The 17,397-nt window shown below is 39.9% G+C and overlaps 1 protein-coding gene across 3 annotated transcripts in view; it reads left to right on the top strand.

Moving 5' to 3' along the window:
- Positions 1-17,397, top strand: part of KDM3A (lysine demethylase 3A) — a 63,741-nt gene that overhangs the window by 17,535 nt on the left and 28,809 nt on the right. For all 3 annotated transcript variants that reach the window (XM_049856756.1, XM_049856758.1, XM_049856757.1), the window contains 2 exons: positions 20-108; positions 15,062-15,225. In XM_049856756.1, coding sequence (XP_049712713.1) covers positions 20-108; positions 15,062-15,225 — 253 coding nt within the window. The remainder of the gene's footprint in view (positions 1-19; positions 109-15,061; positions 15,226-17,397) is intronic.

Raw genomic sequence — 17,397 nt, 5'->3', positions numbered from 1 at the left:
ATTTTTTTAAATATTTTAGGTAATTCTACAAGAATTGGAGCTGTGAAACGAAAGTCTTCTGAGAATAATGGAAGCCTGGTTTCAAAGCAAGCAAAATCTTGCTCTGAGGTAACTTGGATTTGTTTTTGTCACTTGTGTAAAGCTTTCCTGAAGTTCTGACAGTGCATGGCCCATTTTATTAGTGTTTATAAAGCTGTTTTCTCTGTTCTTTGCTGTCTTTTCTGCTCTTCTTTGCTAGTTTCAGATCTTGGTCATAATTTCTATACTCAAGCAGATGGAGATAATATAAGTTTCTGGTTCACAATTTCTGTGTAAGAGATATTTAAGTGTTTCATGTTTTCTGAGAGTTCTCATTAGATTTGACAATTTTCACTGTAATAGAGCTGTTTTTTAGTGTAAATTGAGTTGTCGGTATTTAATTGGAAAAATGCCTGGAATGCGAAGAGGAGGGAAACTTAGAATTTTGAGTAGATTTGGTGTTGAAATGGGACCCCCTCCTCTTTAATACTAAGGAAGTTTGGTTGGTCATTTATGGTTGGGTAGCCAAATATAGTTTTTCAAAGGAAGTGGTTGATTTGGCATTTGTAATTTCTACCCTGAGAAATTATAGGCTACTATGCAATGGTGAGTTCAAGTACCAGATTTAATTCTGTTCTGAGATTGTGAGAATTGGATCAAGAAATTTAAGACTACTTCTTTTTTTTTTTTTTTTTCTCCTTTAGGTAAGTTCATCATTAGGACCTATTACAGTACAAGTAACTTAGGTATCCAAATGCACCTGTGTTAGACGGATAGCTTACTGCATTATAATGATCAAAAACACTTTTTATTGTGCTTTAAGTGAAAGCTTACAGTTCAAGTCAGCTTCTTGTACAAAAATTTATACACATATTGCTACGTGACCCTAGTTGCTCTCCCTGTAATGTGACAGCACACTCCTCCCTTCTACCCTGTATCCCCCGTGTCCATTCAACTAGCTCCTGTCCCCTTCTGCCCTCTCATCCTGCCTCTGGACAGGAGCTGCCCATTTGATCTTATGTATCTACTTGAGCTAAGAAGCACACTCCTCACAAGTATCATTTAATGTCTTATACTCCAGTCTAATCTTTGTCTGAAGAGTTGGCTTTAAGAATGGTTTCAGTTCTGAGCTAACAGAGAGTCCAGGGGCCATGTCCTCTGGGGTCCCTCCAGTCTCATTCAGACCATTAAGTCTGGTCTTTTTACTAGAATTTCAGTTCTACATCCCACTTTTTTCCTGCTCCATCAGGGACTCTATGTTGTGTTCCCTGTCAGGGCGGTCATTGATGGTAGCTGGGTACCATCTAATTCTTCTGGCCTCAGGGTGATGGAGTCTCTAGTTTATGTGCCCCCTTTTGTCTCTTGGGCTAATATTTTCCTTGTATCTTTGGTGTTGTTCTTCATTCTTCTTTGCCCCAGATGGGTTGGGACCAATTGATGCATCTTAGATGGCTGCTTACTAGCTTTTAAGACCCCCGATGCCACTCACCAAAGTGGAATGCAGAGCACTTTCTTAATAAACTTTGTTATGGCAATTGACCTAGATGTCTGCTGAAACCATGGTCCCCAGACCCTGCCCCTGCTAGTCTGTCTCTTGAAGTATTTGGTTGTATTCAGGAAACTTATTGGCTTTTGGTTTAGTCCAGTTGTGCTGACTTCCCCTGTATTGTGTGTCATCCTTCCCTTCACCTAAGATAATTCTTGTCTACTGTCTAGCTAGTGAATACCCCCTCTCTCCCTCCCCACCCTTGTAACCATCAAAGAATGTTTTCTTTGTGTCAGAAACACTTTTATGGTCCTTTGCTCCAGACTGGAGCATAGAATTCTAAAATTGACCAAGTTGATGTTATTGTTAAATTGTTGGCATCATTTGGCAGGGAACCTGGGTGCTGGGGGAGCAAGACAAGCAGTAGTGATATGGGAGTAGGCCAGATCAGAGTCAAGTAATGAATCTAGGATCTGGATCCAGGGCAGACTGGACTGCATGGACTAGAATCTGAGCAACTGGGATGATTGTTTGGCTCTCCTGAGTCTTAAAGCCTGTGTACAGGCAACGGAAAATTTGATACTTGACCGAAAACTTTGTAAACCGAGGTATCGAAAATCTCTGTCTTCTCACTAAGCGTATAGGCCTGAGCTCTTGGGTAAAGGCTCCAGTTGTTAGGCGAAGAATGAAGAGATAATTACTACGTTTCATTTTTGCCTGAAATTTCAAATACATCTATCCAAGATACTAGAAATACTGAACACTTACTATGTGCTGGTTACTTGGTCGTGGGGATAGAGGTTTCTGGACTCCCTTTCTCAGAGAGTCCATAGTCTAACCTAGATCTTCAAAGGGCTCCCATCAGCTCTGAGGGAATGCTTTGAGCAGGAGTTGTGCAGGTGCCTTGGGGAAGCAGAAGCTCTCAGAGCGAGAACATGTACCATTCACAGAAGAGCGCATTTTCATTGTGGCTGGCATATAGGAGGCATGGGAAGGGAGGCAGAAGAAGAAAGGAAGTTTGTAGATGGGTTGGGAGGGTTGAGTGTTCAAGGGTGTTAAGTTCAGGGGATTGACGTGAGCTTTGTAGATAATAGATAAGGGGAGGGGGTATGAATACAAACAAGGGCACTGGCTGGGCTAGTAGGATTGTCTGTCATAAACGAGCCTGAAGTGAGGCAGTAGCTGAGGGGATGGAAAGCTATTTAGGAAGTAGCAGCAACTGGATTTAGTAGAAGACTACATGGTAGTACTGAGGAAAGGGCGGAATCTACCTAGTAAAGTGGGTAGAACAAGTGGAGTGTCTACTCATAGAACACAATTCTGGCTTAGGAAACTTATGTGACATGGTCAGACTGTCATTTATGATATGTGTACCGTTGCCCAGTATAGGAAGGGGCTGGGCTGGGGGGGTGTAGGGGTCCCTCTTCTAGAAGGAAATGGACGGTAAGCCTCCAGGGAAGTAATGTAGTAAGGACTGTCAAGTGAGGATGTTAAGCAAGCGACTGTAGCATCTTTGAATTAAGCTCACAGAGGGTACTGTCTAGTAATCCACAGTATCAGAAGCTAAGACAGACACAGGGTGGAAAAATAACCTGCCAGGTTATTATTGGAGAAATCCTTTGTGATCTATGGTAGAGAGAGTAAAGGTCAATTTGGAGAGGTTGGTTGATACTTGACCAAAACCTTTGTAAACCAGGGTATCTAACACCTCTGTCTTTTTACCACGTGTACCGCCCTGAGCTTTGGGTGGAGGCTCAGGTTGTTAGGGAAAGGATGAAGAGATAATTATGGAAATTAATACAGTAAAACCTGTGAAAACCAGAAACTGTGTAAGACAGAAACCTGTCAGAGAAGGAAAGCTCAAATATTTTCCACCAAAATGGGTGATAGAAAAGTGGTAAGACTACACCCTGTCAAAGGAAGAAAACTTACAAGACTCGGAAAAACAAGACGGTCCCGTCAAGTTCTGGCTCTCACAGGTTTCAGTGTGTTATAACCTTTCATTTTCGCCTGACCTGGTGACTGGGGGTGTGATGAAAAGGAGAGCAGCCTGAGTGTGTGTTGGGGAGGAAGCCAAGGAATAAGAATGGAATCTTGATGGATAGTGGGGGAGTTAAGGTGGGGTGCAGGCAGGAATGGGATCAGTGGGGACCTTCTGGGGGGGATGGTGTCACTCTTCAAAGTGTTAAGTTTATCAGTGATGGGGGAGGTAATTGAGGAAGTAAATGTATAACCTTCAAGGAGGTACTTGCAAAATGTGACAGTATATACGGTGGTGTGTATATATATACATAAAAACCAAAACCAAACTCATTGTCATCGAGTCGATTCTGACTCATAGTGACCCTATAGGACGGAGTAGAACTGCACCATAGAGTTTCCAAGGAGCAGCTGGTAGATTCCAGTTGCCAACCATTTGGCTAGCTGCTGTAGCTCTTAACCACTGCGCCACCAGGGCTCTATGTATATAATGGTCTTCTCTGCCTGACTGAAACTCTTGAGGGGCAGGGAACATCTCTTACATATCTTGCTCAGCACGTTGTCCAGCACACTATCGTGTGCTACTGAACTGATCAGGCTTAGAGATGAGTCCCTTAACCCATTTGAGCTTTAACTTCTAAAGAAACTAAATTGGGTGTTTTAAAAATATTTCAGCTCTTAAACCCTGTGCTAGTCGTCTCGTTCTCAAACAGTAGCAGACCTGGTGATAAGGGAAGGTGGAGATAGTAAATTTTGTTGTTGTTGGGTGCTGTCGAGTTGATTCTGACTCATAGTGATCCCATGTGACGGAGTAGAACTGCCCGTAGGGTTTTCTTGGCTGTAATCTTTACAGAAGCAGATTGCCAGGTCTTTCTTCTGTGGGACTACTGGATGAGTTCAAACCGCCAACCTTCAGTTAGCAGCCAAGTGCTTAATCATTGTACCACCAGGGCTCCTTGGTAGATTTTTTTTTTTTTTTTTTATAATAACTTTTATTAAGCTTCAAGTGAACGTTTACAAATCCAATCAGTCTGTCACATATAAGTTTACATACATCTCACTCCCTAGTCCCACTTACTCTCCCCGTCTTGAGTCAGCCCTTTCAGTCTCTCCTTTCTTGACAATTTTGCCGGCTTCCCTCTCTCTCTATCCTCCCATCCCCCCTCCAGACAAGAGTTGCCAACACAATCTCAAGTGTACACCTGATATAATTAGCTCACTCTTCATCAGCGTCTCTCTCCCACCCGCTGACCAGTCCCTTTCATGTCTGATGAGTTGTCTTCAGGGATGGTTCCTGTCCTGTGTCAACAGAAGGTCTGGAGAGCATGACCGCCGGGATTCCTCCAGTCTCAGTCAGACCATTAAGTTTGGTCTTCTTATGAGAATTTGGGGTCTGCATCCCACTGCTCTCCTGCTCCCTCAGGGGTCCTCTGCTGAGCTCCCTGTCAGGGCAGTCATCGATTGTGGCCGGGCACCAACTAGTTCTTCTGGTCTCAGGATGATGTAGGTCTCTGGTTCATGTGGCCCTTTCTGTCTCTTGGGCTCTTAGTTGTCATGTGGGCTTGGTGTTCTTCATTTTCCTTTGCTCCAGGTGGGTTGAGACCAATTGCTGCATCTTAGATGGCTGCTTGTTAGCATTTAAGACCCCAGACGCCACATTTCAAAGTGGGATGCAGAATGATTTCATAATAGAATTATTTTGCCAATTGACTTAGAAGTCCCCGCAAACCATGTTCCCCAGACCCCCGCCCTTGCTCCGCTGAGCTTTGAAGCATTCATTTTATCCCGGAAACTTCTTTGCTTTTGGTCCAGTCCAATTGAGCTGACCTTCCATGTATTGAGTGTTGTCTTTCCCTTCACCTAAAGCAGTTCTTATCTACTGATTAATCAATAAAAAAACCCTCTCCCACCCTCCCTCCCTCCCCCCCTCGTAACCACAAAAGTATGTGTTCTTCTCAGGTTTACTATTTCTCAAGATCTTATAATAGTGGTCTTATACAGTATTTGTCCTTTTGCCTCTGACTCATTTCGCTCAGCATAATGCCTTCCAGGTTCCTCCATGTTATGAAATGTTTCAGAGATTCGTCACTGTTCTTTATCGATGCGTAGTATTCCATTGTGTGAATATACCACAATTTATTTACCCATTCATCCGTTGATGGACACCTTGGTTGCTTCCAACTTTTTGCTATTGTAAACAGAGCTGCAATAAACATGGGTGTGCATATATCTGTTTGTATGAAGGCTCTTGTATCTCTAGGGTATATTCCTAGGAGTGGGATTTCTGGGTTGTATGGTAGTTCTATTTCTAACTGTTTAAGATAACGCCAGATAGATTTCCAAAGTGGTTGTACCATTTTACATTCCCACCAGCAGTGTATGAGAGTTCCAATCTCTCCACAGCCTCTCCAACATTTATTCTTTTGTGTTTTTTGGATTAATGCCAGCCTTGCTGGTGTGAGATGGAATCTCATCGTAGTTTTAATTTGCATTTCTCTAATGGCTAATGATCGAGAGCATTTTCTCATGTATCTGTTGGCTGCCTGAATATCTTCTTTAGAGAAATGTGTGTTCATATCCTTTGCCCACTTCTTGATTGGGTTGTTTGTCTTTTTGTGGTTGAGTTTTGACAGAATCATGTTGATTTTAGAGATCAGGCGCTGGTCGGAGATGTCATAGCTGAAAATTCTTTCCCAATCTGTAGGTGGTCTTTTTACTCTTTTGGTGAAGTCTTTAGATGAGCATAGGTGTTTGATTTTTAGGAGCTCCCAGTTATCGGGTTTCTCTTCATCATTTTTGGTAATGTTTTGTATTCTGTTTATACCTTGTATTAGGGCTCCTAGGGTTGTCCCAATTTTTTCTTCCATGATCTTTATCGTTTTAGTCTTTATGTTTAGGTCTTTGATCCACTTGGAGTTAGTTTTTGTGCATGGTGTGAGGTATGGGTCCTGTTTCATTTTTTTGCAAATGGATATCCAGTTATGCCAGCACCATTTGTTAAAAAGGCTGTCTTTTCCCCAGTTAATTAACACTGGTCCTTTGTCAAATATCAGCTGCTCATACGTGGATGGATCTATGTCTGGGTTCTCAATTCTGTTCCATTGGTCTATGTGTCTGTTGTTGTACCAATACCAGGCTGTTTTGACTACTGTGGCTGTATAATAGGTTCTGAAGTCAGGTAAGGTGAGGCCTCCCACTTTCTTCTTCTTTTTCAGTAGTGCTTTGCTTATCCGGGGCTTCTTTCCCTTCCATATGAAATTGGTGATTTGTTTCTCTATCCCCTTAAAATATGACATTGGAATTTGGATCGGAAGTGCGTTAAATGTATAGATGGCTTTTGGTAGAATAGACATTTTTACTATGTTAAGTCTTCCTATCCATGAGCAAGGTATGTTTTTCCACTTAAGTATGTCCTTTTGAATTTCTTGTAGTAGAGCTTTGTAGTTTTCTTTGTATAGGTCTTTTACATCCTTGGTAAGATTTATTCCTAAGTATCTTATCTTCTTGGGGGCTACTGTGAATGGTATTGATTTGGTTATTTCCTCTTCGGTGTTCTTTTTGTTGATGTAGAGGAATCCAAGTGATTTTTGTATGTTTATTTTATAACCTGAGACTCTGCCAAACTCTTCTATTAGTTTCAGTAGTTTTCTGGAGGATTCCTTAGGGTTTTCTGTGTATGTAATCATGTCATCTGCAAATAGTGATAACTTTACTTCTTCCTTGCCAATCCGGATACCTTTTATTTCTTTATCTAGCCTGATTGCCCTGGCTAGGACTTCCAACACGATGTTGAATAAGAGCGGTGATAAAGGGCATCCTTGTCTGGTTCCCGTTCTCAAGGGAAATGCTTTCAGGTTCTCTCCATTTAGAGTGATATTGGCTGTTGGCTTTGCATAGATGCCCTTTATTATGTTGAGGAATTTTCCTTCAATTCCTATTTTGGTAAGAGTTTTTATCATGAATGGGTGTTGGACTTTGTCAAATGCCTTTTCTGCATCAATTGATAAGATCATGTGGTTTTTGTCTTTTGTTTTATTTATGTGATGGATTACATTAATGGTTTTTCTGATATTAAACCAGCCTTGCATACCTGGTATAAATCCCACTTGATCAGGGTGAATTATTTTTTTGATGTGTCGTTGGATTCTATTGGCTAGAATTTTGTTGAGGATTTTTGCATCAATGTTCATGAGGGATATAGGTCTATAATTTTCTTTTTTTGTAATGTCTTTACCTGGTTTTGGTATCAGGGAGATGGTGGCTTCATAGAATGAGTTGGGTAGTATTCCGTCATTTTCTATGCTTTGGAATACCTTTAGTAGTAGTGGTGTTAACTCTTCTCTGAAAATTTGGTAGAACTCTGCAGTGAAGCCGTCCGGGCCAGGACTTTTTTTTGTTGGGAGTTTTTTGATTACCGTTTCAATCTCTTTTTTTGTTATGGGTCTATTTAGTTGTTCTACTTCTGAATGTGTTAGTTTAGGTAGGTAGTGTTTTTCCAGGAATTCATCCATTTCTTCTAGGTTTTCAAATTTGTTAGAGTACAATTTTTCATAATAATCTGAAATGATTCTTTTAATTTCATTTGGTTCTGTTGTGATGTGGTCCTTCTCATTTCTTATTCGGGTTATTTGTTTCCTTTCCTGTATTTCTTTAGTCAGTCTAGCCAATGGTTTATCAATTTTGTTAATTTTTTCAAAGAACCAGCTTTTGGCTTTGTTAATTCTTTCGATTGTTTTTCTGTTCTCTAATTCATTTAGTTCAGCTCTAATTTTTATTATTTGTTTTCTTCTGGTGCCTGATGGATTCTTTTGTTGCTCACTTTCTATTTGTTCAAGTTGTAGGGACAGTTCTCTGATTTTGGCTCTTTCTTCTTTTTGTATGTGTGCATTTATTGATATAAATTGACCTCTGAGCACTGCTTTTGCTGTGTCCCAGAGGTTTTGATAGGAAGTATTTTCATTCTCGTTGCTTTCTATGAATTTCCTTATTCCCTCCTTGATGTCTTCTATAACCCAGTCTTTTTTCAGGAGGATATTGTTCATTTTCCAAGTATTTGATTTCTTTTCCCTCGTTTTTCTGTTATTGATCTCTAGTTTTATTGCCTTGTGGTCTGAGAAGATGCTTTGTAATATTTCGATGTTTTGGACTCTGCAAAGGTTTGTTTTATGACCTAATATGTGGTCTATTCTAGAGAATGTTCCATGTGCGCTAGAAAAAAAAGTATATTTTGCAGCAGTTGGGTGGAGAGTTCTGTATAAGTCAATGAGGTCAAGTTGGTTGATTGTTGTAATTAGATCTTCCGTGTCTCTGTTGAGCTTCTTACTGGATGTCCTGTCCTTCTCCGAAAGTGGTGTGTTGAAGTCTCCTACTATAATTGTGGAGGTATCTATCTCGCTTTTCAGTTCTGTTAAAATTTGATTTATATATCTTGCAGCCCTGTCATTGGGTGCGTAAATATTTAATATGGTTATGTCTTCCTGATCAATTGTCCCTTTTATCATTATATAGTGTCCTTCTTTATCCTTTGTGGTGGATTTAAGTCTAAAGTCTATTTTGTCAGAGATTAATATTGCTACTCCTCTTCTTTTTTGCTTATTGTTTGCTTGATATACTTTTTTCCATCCTTTGAGTTTTAGTTTGTTTGTGTCTCTAAGTCTAAGGTGTGTCTCTTGTAGGCAGCATATAGATGGATCGTGTTTCTTTATCCAGTCTGTGACTCTCTGTCTCTTTATTGGTGCATTTAGTCCATTTACATTCAGGGTAATTATAGATAAATAAGTTTTTAGTGCTGTCATTTTGATGCCTTTTTATGTGTGTTGTTGACAATTTCATTTTTCCACATACTTTTTTGTGCTGAGGCGTTTTTCTTAGTAAATTGTGAGATCCTCACTTTCATAGTGTTTGACTTTATGTTAGTTGAGTCGTTACGTTTTTCTTGGTTTTTGTCTTGAGTTATAGAGTTGTTATACCTTTTTGTGGTTACCTCATTATATACCCCTATTTTTCTAAGTAAAAACCTAACTTGTATTGTTCTATATCGCCTTGTATCACTCTCCATACGGCAGTTCAATGCCTCCTGTATTTAGTCCCTCTTTTTGATTATTGTGATCTTTTACCTATTGACTTCCATGATTCCCTGTTATGTGTATTTTTTTTTTTTTAATTAATCTTAATTTGTTTGTTTTTGTGATTTCCCTATTTGAGTTGATATCAGGACGTTCTGTTTTGTGACCTTGTGTTGTGCTGATATCTGATATTATTGGTTCTCTGACCAAACAATATCCTTTAGTATTTCTTGTAGCTTTGGTTTGGTTTTTGCAAATTCTCTAAACTTGTGTTTGTCTGTAAATATCTTAATTTCGCCTTCATATTTCAGAGAGAGTTTTGCTGGATATATGATCCTTGGTTGGCAGTTTTTCTCCTTCAGTGTTCTGTATATGTGGTCCCATTCCCTTCTTGCCTGCATGGTTTCTGCTGAGTAGTCAGAACATATTCTTACTGATTCTCCCTTGAAGGAAACCTTTCTTTTCTCCCTGGCTGCTTTTAAAATTTTCTGTTTATCTTTGGTTTTGGTGAGTTTGATGATAATATGTCTTGGTGTTTTTCTTTTTGTATCAATCTTAAATGGGGTTCGATGAGCATCTTGGATAGATATCCTTTCGTCTTTCATGATGTCAGGGAAGTTTTCTGTCAGAAGTTCTTCAACTATTTTCTCTGTGTTTTCTGTCCCCCCTCCCTGTTCTGGGACTCCAATCACCCGCAGGTTATCCTTCTTGATAGAGTCCCACATAATTCTTAGGGTTTCTTCATTTTTTTTAATTCTTTTATCTGATTTTTTTTCAGCTCTGTTGGTGTTGATTCCCTGGTCCTCCAGATGTCCCAGTCTGCATTCTAATTGCTCGAGTCTGCTCCTCTGACTTCCTAGTGTGTTGTCTAATTCTGTTATTTTATTGTTAATCTTTTGGATTTCTACATGTTGTCTCTCTATGGATTCTTGCAACTTATTAATTTTTCCACTATGTTCTTGAATAATCTTTTTGAGTTCTTCAACAGTTTTATCAGTGTGTTCCTTGGCTTTTTCTGCAGATATCCTAATTTCATTTGTGATATCATTAAGCATTCTGTAAATTAGTTTTTTATATTCTGTATCTGATAATTCCAAAATTGTATCTTCATTTGGGAAAGATTTTGATTCTTTTGTTTGGGGGGTTGGAGAAGCTGTCACGGTCTGCTTCTTTAAGTGGTTTGATATGGATTGTTGTCTCCGAGCCATCACTGGGAAACTAGTTTTTCCAGAAAATCCGCTGCGTGCAGTCCAAATCCCTGCGGGACGGTTCCCCGGCTCGGATGCTGCTCTTTCTGCTCCAAGATCAGTCACTGCCTCCCGGGGACTTCTCCTAACGGCTGCGTCCCACGCCGCCCGTGGAACCGGCTAGTCCCCCTCCCGGGGTTAGTTCAGGGGGGTGGAGCAGGTCTCTGTGCTTGTGCCGTACCTGACTGGTACGCTGGCTCCAGGCTCTGGAAACAATCGCTGCTTCCCCGTATTAGTTCGTTCTCCGTCTCTAAATCTGTGTTTGTTGTTCAGGGTTCGTAGATTGTTATGTATGTGATCGATTCACTTGTTTTTCCGTGTCTTTGTTGTAAGAGGGATCCGAGGTAGCGTCTGCCTAGTCCGCCATCTTGGCTCCGCCCCCCTCCTTGGTAGATTTTTACTAGCGTAATAAAATTTTTAGAATTTTTTTTATTATGAAAGTTATTCTCATTTTAAGAAATTTTGGTTAACTTAGAAAAGCATAGGAATGAAAAGAAGCAGCATTTGTGATTGTACTTCTCAGAGACTCACTATTTATATTTTGGGATACTTCCCTTCTGAACTCCTCCTTTCTTTTTTTCTCCCTGTGTTTTCATGAAAACTTAAAAAAAAAAAAAAAGTTAAACTAAAAACCATACTCTTTTGTAGCCTACTTGATTCACTTACAATGTATTGTGAATATTTTTCCATATCAGTAATTTTTTTTTTTTTTTTAATGTTGGCTGGTTCTTGTAATCAGACCAGTTTCAGAAAAACTGGCCTGGCCTAGATTTTAAGAGGGCTGGGGAGTGAATAAGGAAGTTGGGGAAGAAACGGAGTTTAATTAATACGTGTGAACAAAAGGTGAGTACAGTAATAACCTTGGCACACATATTACTGTATCTGCACTTCCCCAATGTATTGAACTGGCGTAGAGTTTACTTCTAGGATGGTCTTTGGAAGGCAGTAGTTTGGGATTAGGTAGGCAAGAGTCGTAACGAAGGCTTTGGTGGATACTTGTGGTTAAGATTAACCTGTTCGCCAGTGACATCTGGCTCCTTGAAGGTCTTCTCTGCCTCGCAGACTATTCCTCAGAGTTATGATTTTGTTGGTTCCTTGAGAGTCTGCTGAGGAGTGTGAGCCAGCAGTGTCTTTTTAGAATACCACCATACACTCAATCATATTATCTCCGTCTGCTGGCAGGGAGGAACTACTGCCAGGACGGGTATAGAAGACCTTCAGGGAAAACTCTTCAGGTAAGAAGGAACTTTGACCGTTTGTTGAGCCAGAGGCCAGTACGTAGGTGTGCACACGAGGATGGGTTTGGGAATTGGAGTCCTATCCCTGCTGAGCTAAACTTTAGGGACGTTGTATAGGGATATACTTCAGGTCGTTGAAGGAAAAGCACCGTAAGTTATGGCAATTCTAACATATTTTCACATTAATTCTAACAAATTCTTTCACAGTATTTTTCTGCTTGAAGACAGCTAATCTCTAATATTTATTTTACTCTGTGCCAGGTACTGTGGTAAAGCAGAGGCCTAAAAAGTATGTCTCATTACTCTCATTTTACAGATGGGGAAACTGAAGCTTAGTGAGGCTGAATAATGCGCTAGTGTCAGAGTTGGAATTCAAACCAAGGTCTAACGCCAGAACCGCTTACTCTTAACCACTGTGGTGGTCTTGCTACTTCTCCCTGAATTCTTTCCTTGGTGTAGTGAATCACCATTGTGAAAACGACTAGATCCCTCCCTCCTCTTTCCCCCATCTCTTCATCCCTCCTTCCAATAAATGTTTATTGAACATCTAATATGTGCTAGGCACTGGATATACAGTGGTTGCAATACTGCCTGACTTCTCAGATCACTCAGAAGTCTAATTTACAGATAGCTAATATTATTATTTTAAAATATTGAGTGCTAACAGCATTCATTCATTTATACATTCCATCAGTCTTCTTGCTGAGCATCTGCTATGTGTCTGGCCTTATGAGATATGTCAGTGGACACAAGAACAGGGTCTCTGCCACTGAGGAGTATATATTTCATTGTGGGAAGACCAATAATAAATAAATAAATAAAGATACTTTCATAGTGTGATAAGTGCCATGAAAGATATAAATATGGGATTATGATAAAGAGCAAGAGAGAGGCTTGTGGGGTACTACTTTGGAAAGAGTGGTCAGAGGCTCTGAGGAGGTAGCATTTGAGCAGACTTGGGGTTGAAGGGATGGAACCAGCCAGCCACATGAAAACTACTCAGGCAGAGGGAATAGCAGGTACAAAGGTCCAGGCGAGAAAGGGCTTAGGATACTTAAAGACCAGAAGGGAAGCCAGTGTAGCTGGAGCTTGGTGAGCAAGGGCGAGAGTGGAATGAGATGAGTGGAGGGGCTTGGTGAGAGACCGGACCACATAGGATTCTTATAGGCAGTGGTGTGTCATAATCCGATTTGATTTATATTTTATAAAGATGGCTCTGTGGTAGGATAAATTCTGGGTAGGAGGCAGAGGGCACAGGCAAGAATGGAAGGAAGTCAGGCAAGTTAAGAGATGTTTAGTAGTCTAGGGAGAGGGTGGTGGTAGTCGCGACATGGACATAGATTCAATAAATATTTTGGAAGTAGAGGAAGAATTTGCTGGGTCATGGATCAGACAAATGAGGTAGAGAGATTTTTTTTGGCTTGAGTAGCTTGATGGATGTGGAACAGAATAAAATTTATGTGATCTAAATAACTTAATGTAACTCTTCAGGAGACTAATGTAAGAAAAAGTACTGTATCATCATCACCTCTAAATATATTCAGAGTAAGGAAGGTATGATGTGAGGGAGGATGTTTGGTAAAAGTGAGCCTTGAACAAGCATTTTGAAATGACTTGGAAATTAAACTTTGGTGGACCAATCTTTTAATAGGTACTTACCAGAGAACTGTGAAATATTAGAGTTGAAAGGGACTTTACAAACAAGCTTACTGACTCCTTATTTTAAGGATTAGGAAACTGAGGCCCAGAGAGGTCAAGATGACTGTCCCATGGATATGTTTCAAATAGATGAAGCAAAAAAAAAAAAAAAAAAGAAAGAAAATTCTGGGAGCACTAAGCTAATTTCAGTCAGCTCAAATAGTATATAATAAGGTCATTTAGCATTTAAAAATAGTTTCAAGCTATGCCAAAACTGTAATAGCGATTAATTAAATAAATTCTTCCTATTTGTAACAAATACTAGACAGTCTTTTCAAGGTTGCCAAAGTGTCTTCAGAAAAAGATTCATGGGTGAACTACAAAGAAATATATTCACAAATGTGAGGTTTAAAAACTTACTAAGAGAAATTCTACATCAGATTTTAGAAAGCTAACAATAACTAGAAGATTCTGAAGATCCCTCAGGTTTGGATTTTGATTTGGTGGTAAGGTAAACATAAAGGTCACTTCGGTGTGGAAGAGAGGTGATTGAGAAAGGCATTTGACTTAAAGTTTAAGCAGCACATGTGAAGCTGGTGAAGATGGTTACCTGGTTTAGCCATAGAGTATATAGTTGACTAGGGTTGAGTTTATCTCTTACTTCTCTTTCTAAAGTAGGAGGTTTACTTTGTGGGTAATATGGTAATATAAACTGGTAAGAAGTGGATCCAACATTTGTGTTTTTGTAAAGATAAAACTACATGAAAAAGGAATGGGACAACATTCTAACTTGTTCCCACAGGCCTGTCATAACTTGCAGTGTTTTCCAGCTGTGATGGCTTTTGTGACTTGATAAGCTATATGAGAGTGACAGCTATGTCCTCAACCTTATTGCACTGTAGAAGCTTCTCTTGGTACCCAGTAGGCACCACTGCCCACAAGGGTCTTATGTGGTCTGGTCTCCTCCCAATCTGTGCAGTGGGTTCATGGTGGGCGCTCAAGTTAGTATTAAAATGGTGTACATGAAGCAGCCACCCTTGGGGACTGTCAGTGAAAGGCTTACTTCTGTGCATTGAATTATTAATACAGTTGCCTCCTGGCTATATTTTCCTGGCATAATTATTCAGAGGTCTGAAAGATCAGCCTGTGATCTTTTGTAGGAAGACTTAAGTTTTGTGAAAAGCTGGAGTAATTCATTTACCGTCTTCAGTTATGAGTCCTTAATTTTATGATTAATTGCTTGTTCTACTGTTTTGTTCTTCTGATTTGGTTGTAACATTGCGCTTGTTTAGTATTAAACTAAGCAAATGATCTTGAATTTTGCTAGCACTTTGTAATTTCCTAGCTGGGGACTTTCACTTTAAAATCTGTTGGCTTGGTATCTTTTAGGCTTCCCCCAGTATGTGTCCTGTCCAGTCGGTTCCCACAACAGTTTTTAAGGAGATACTGCTTGGCTGTACTGCAGCAACTCCACCAAGTAAGGACCCAAGGCAGCAAAGTACTCCCCAGGCTGCCAACTCTCCACCTAACCTTGGAGCAAAAATTCCTCAAGGGTGAGTAGTTACATGTTATGGATGTTTATTTATAGGAATAAGAAAAATAATTTTAGTTGTGGTTCTTCCTGTCTGAACTCACCTTGCTCGGGTGACAAGACTTAGCCACACTCATATTTCAGGGAGAGTGTATTAGTATGACCAGAATTTAGCATAATGACCTGGCAACCCATCATTCATTCTGTCTCAGGTTATCCAGGGAGGTTTTCATTAACTTTTCCCAAAGGAGAGGTTGATCAGATGCCTTCAGTGGTGAAAAGTGTAGTGGACATACAAAGCAACGCAGACAATGGTACGGAAGTGAGGGCCCTGAGAAAAGAGAAGCTTTCTTGGCTTGATGATATTTGGAGAGAATGGTCATTTGAGATACTACAGACAGTTGCAGAATGAGCATCTGTGTTCAAGGAAAAGGGAACAGATTGGTTGTATGTGGAAGACTGAGGCCCGTGAGATCGAGGAGAAGCTGAAGATGTGATCATGGTGAGTGGCGCCCATCAGCCAGACATAACAAATTGACTCCAGGTACAGATGAGAAGAGCTGTGCTGGAGGAGAGATAAGAGTAACAGAAATGAGGTAACAATAAGAGTAGGAAGTATTGTTACTAACTTACAGGTGAGGAAAATGAATAAGAACTGTAAAGTTTAACCAGAGGTTTAAAGTGGGTTCAAGTTGACAGATGGGTTTTAAGGGAAGGCCCTGTCCAGACAGTTGATAAAGACTTAAGATACGAGTAACTGCGGTGTAGAAAAGTAGGTTTGGGAGACCACTACAAAAAGGTGGGAGTGTGGCCGATGACACTGGTTCAGAGGGAGAAAAGCGGGCACCCTAGGAGGATGACCACAAAGCAGTCAGAGGGAAGGAGAAGCAACCTTCAAAGCAGAAAGAGGGAACAATAACTTCAGTGACATCTAAGCAAAGGTTTCTAAGAGAAAGTGTTCTGATTGCCTTTGTTAGAGGTTAAAAAAAAAAAAAGTGTAACAAAAAAAGGACTTCGTGTTTTGCTGGGGAAAGGACTCTAGGATGAATTTCAGAGAAGCAAAAGTACCTTAAGAATATCCCTAGTAAGATGTGGGGTGAAAATACCAAATGGTTCTTCTGAGAACAAGCAAGTAACCAGTTGGCCGTTCACTGACCAACCAAACAAAAATCAAAGTGTCCAGTTGTCAGGCCGGTTACATGTTGTTCGTAGTGGGACAGGGTTTCACACTGCTGATGCTTGGTTGTTAGTTTTGTTTTTTTAATTTGACTGTGGTAAAATATATATAACTAAAACAATTGCCATTGTAACCATTTTTAAGTGTACAACTTGGTGACATTAATTACATTCACCATGTTATGCAATCATTACCACCATTTTTGAAAGTTTTCATCACCCCAAACAAACTGAGTAGCCCTTATGCACTAACTCCCCATTCCCTGAGCCCCTGTCCCAGCCCCTGGCACCCCCAGTAAGCTTTTGCCTCTATGCATTTGCCTCTTCTAGATATTTTATGTGAGTGAGATCATACAGTATTTGCCCTTCTGTTGTTCGAATCCACCAGGCGCTCCTTAGAAACCCTGTGGGGCGGTTCTACTCTGTCCTGTTAGGGTCACTATGAATCAGAATCTACTCGATGGCCACAGGTTTGGGGTTTTTTTTTTTTTTTTTGGTGTCTGACTTATTTTGGTCAGTAGGTTTTCAAGGTTCATCCATGTCGTAGAATGTATTAGAATTTCATATTTTTTCATTGCTGAATAATATTCCATTGTGTAGATATACCACATTTTGTTTATTAGTTGTTAGTTTTTAATTTACATTTTTCATGGAATTTATCTTTGAGGGGATTTCTGACACTACATGTACATAATTTTTTTTAATTAATTTTATTGACCCATTGACTTACCATGAGATTGTATTTCCAGGTCTTGGCAAAAATGCTAGTTTTACCTTTCAAATTCAACCATAATCTTTACCAAAAAAGAAAGGAGAGTTTTAATGGAGATTTCTCTGAAATTAAAAAAAGAAAAAAAAAAAAGAAACTTTCAGAATTGGCCTGCAAAGACTTTTAGTTTTGACATTTGAAAACCACTGAACTTCTGAAGTGCTCTGTGTATTTTTTGGTTCCGTGTGATGCTCAGTTTGTTTGGGGAGAAAGCTAAGGGTCATTATGCTGTAAGAAGCAAAACTAGCT

Source organism: Elephas maximus, chromosome 17 (assembly GCF_024166365.1).
Source record: "Elephas maximus indicus isolate mEleMax1 chromosome 17, mEleMax1 primary haplotype, whole genome shotgun sequence".
Classification (NCBI taxonomy): Eukaryota; Metazoa; Chordata; class Mammalia; order Proboscidea; family Elephantidae; genus Elephas; species Elephas maximus.
Note: the sequence above shows the minus strand (reverse complement) of the source record. Positions and strands in the feature narration are given on the sequence as shown.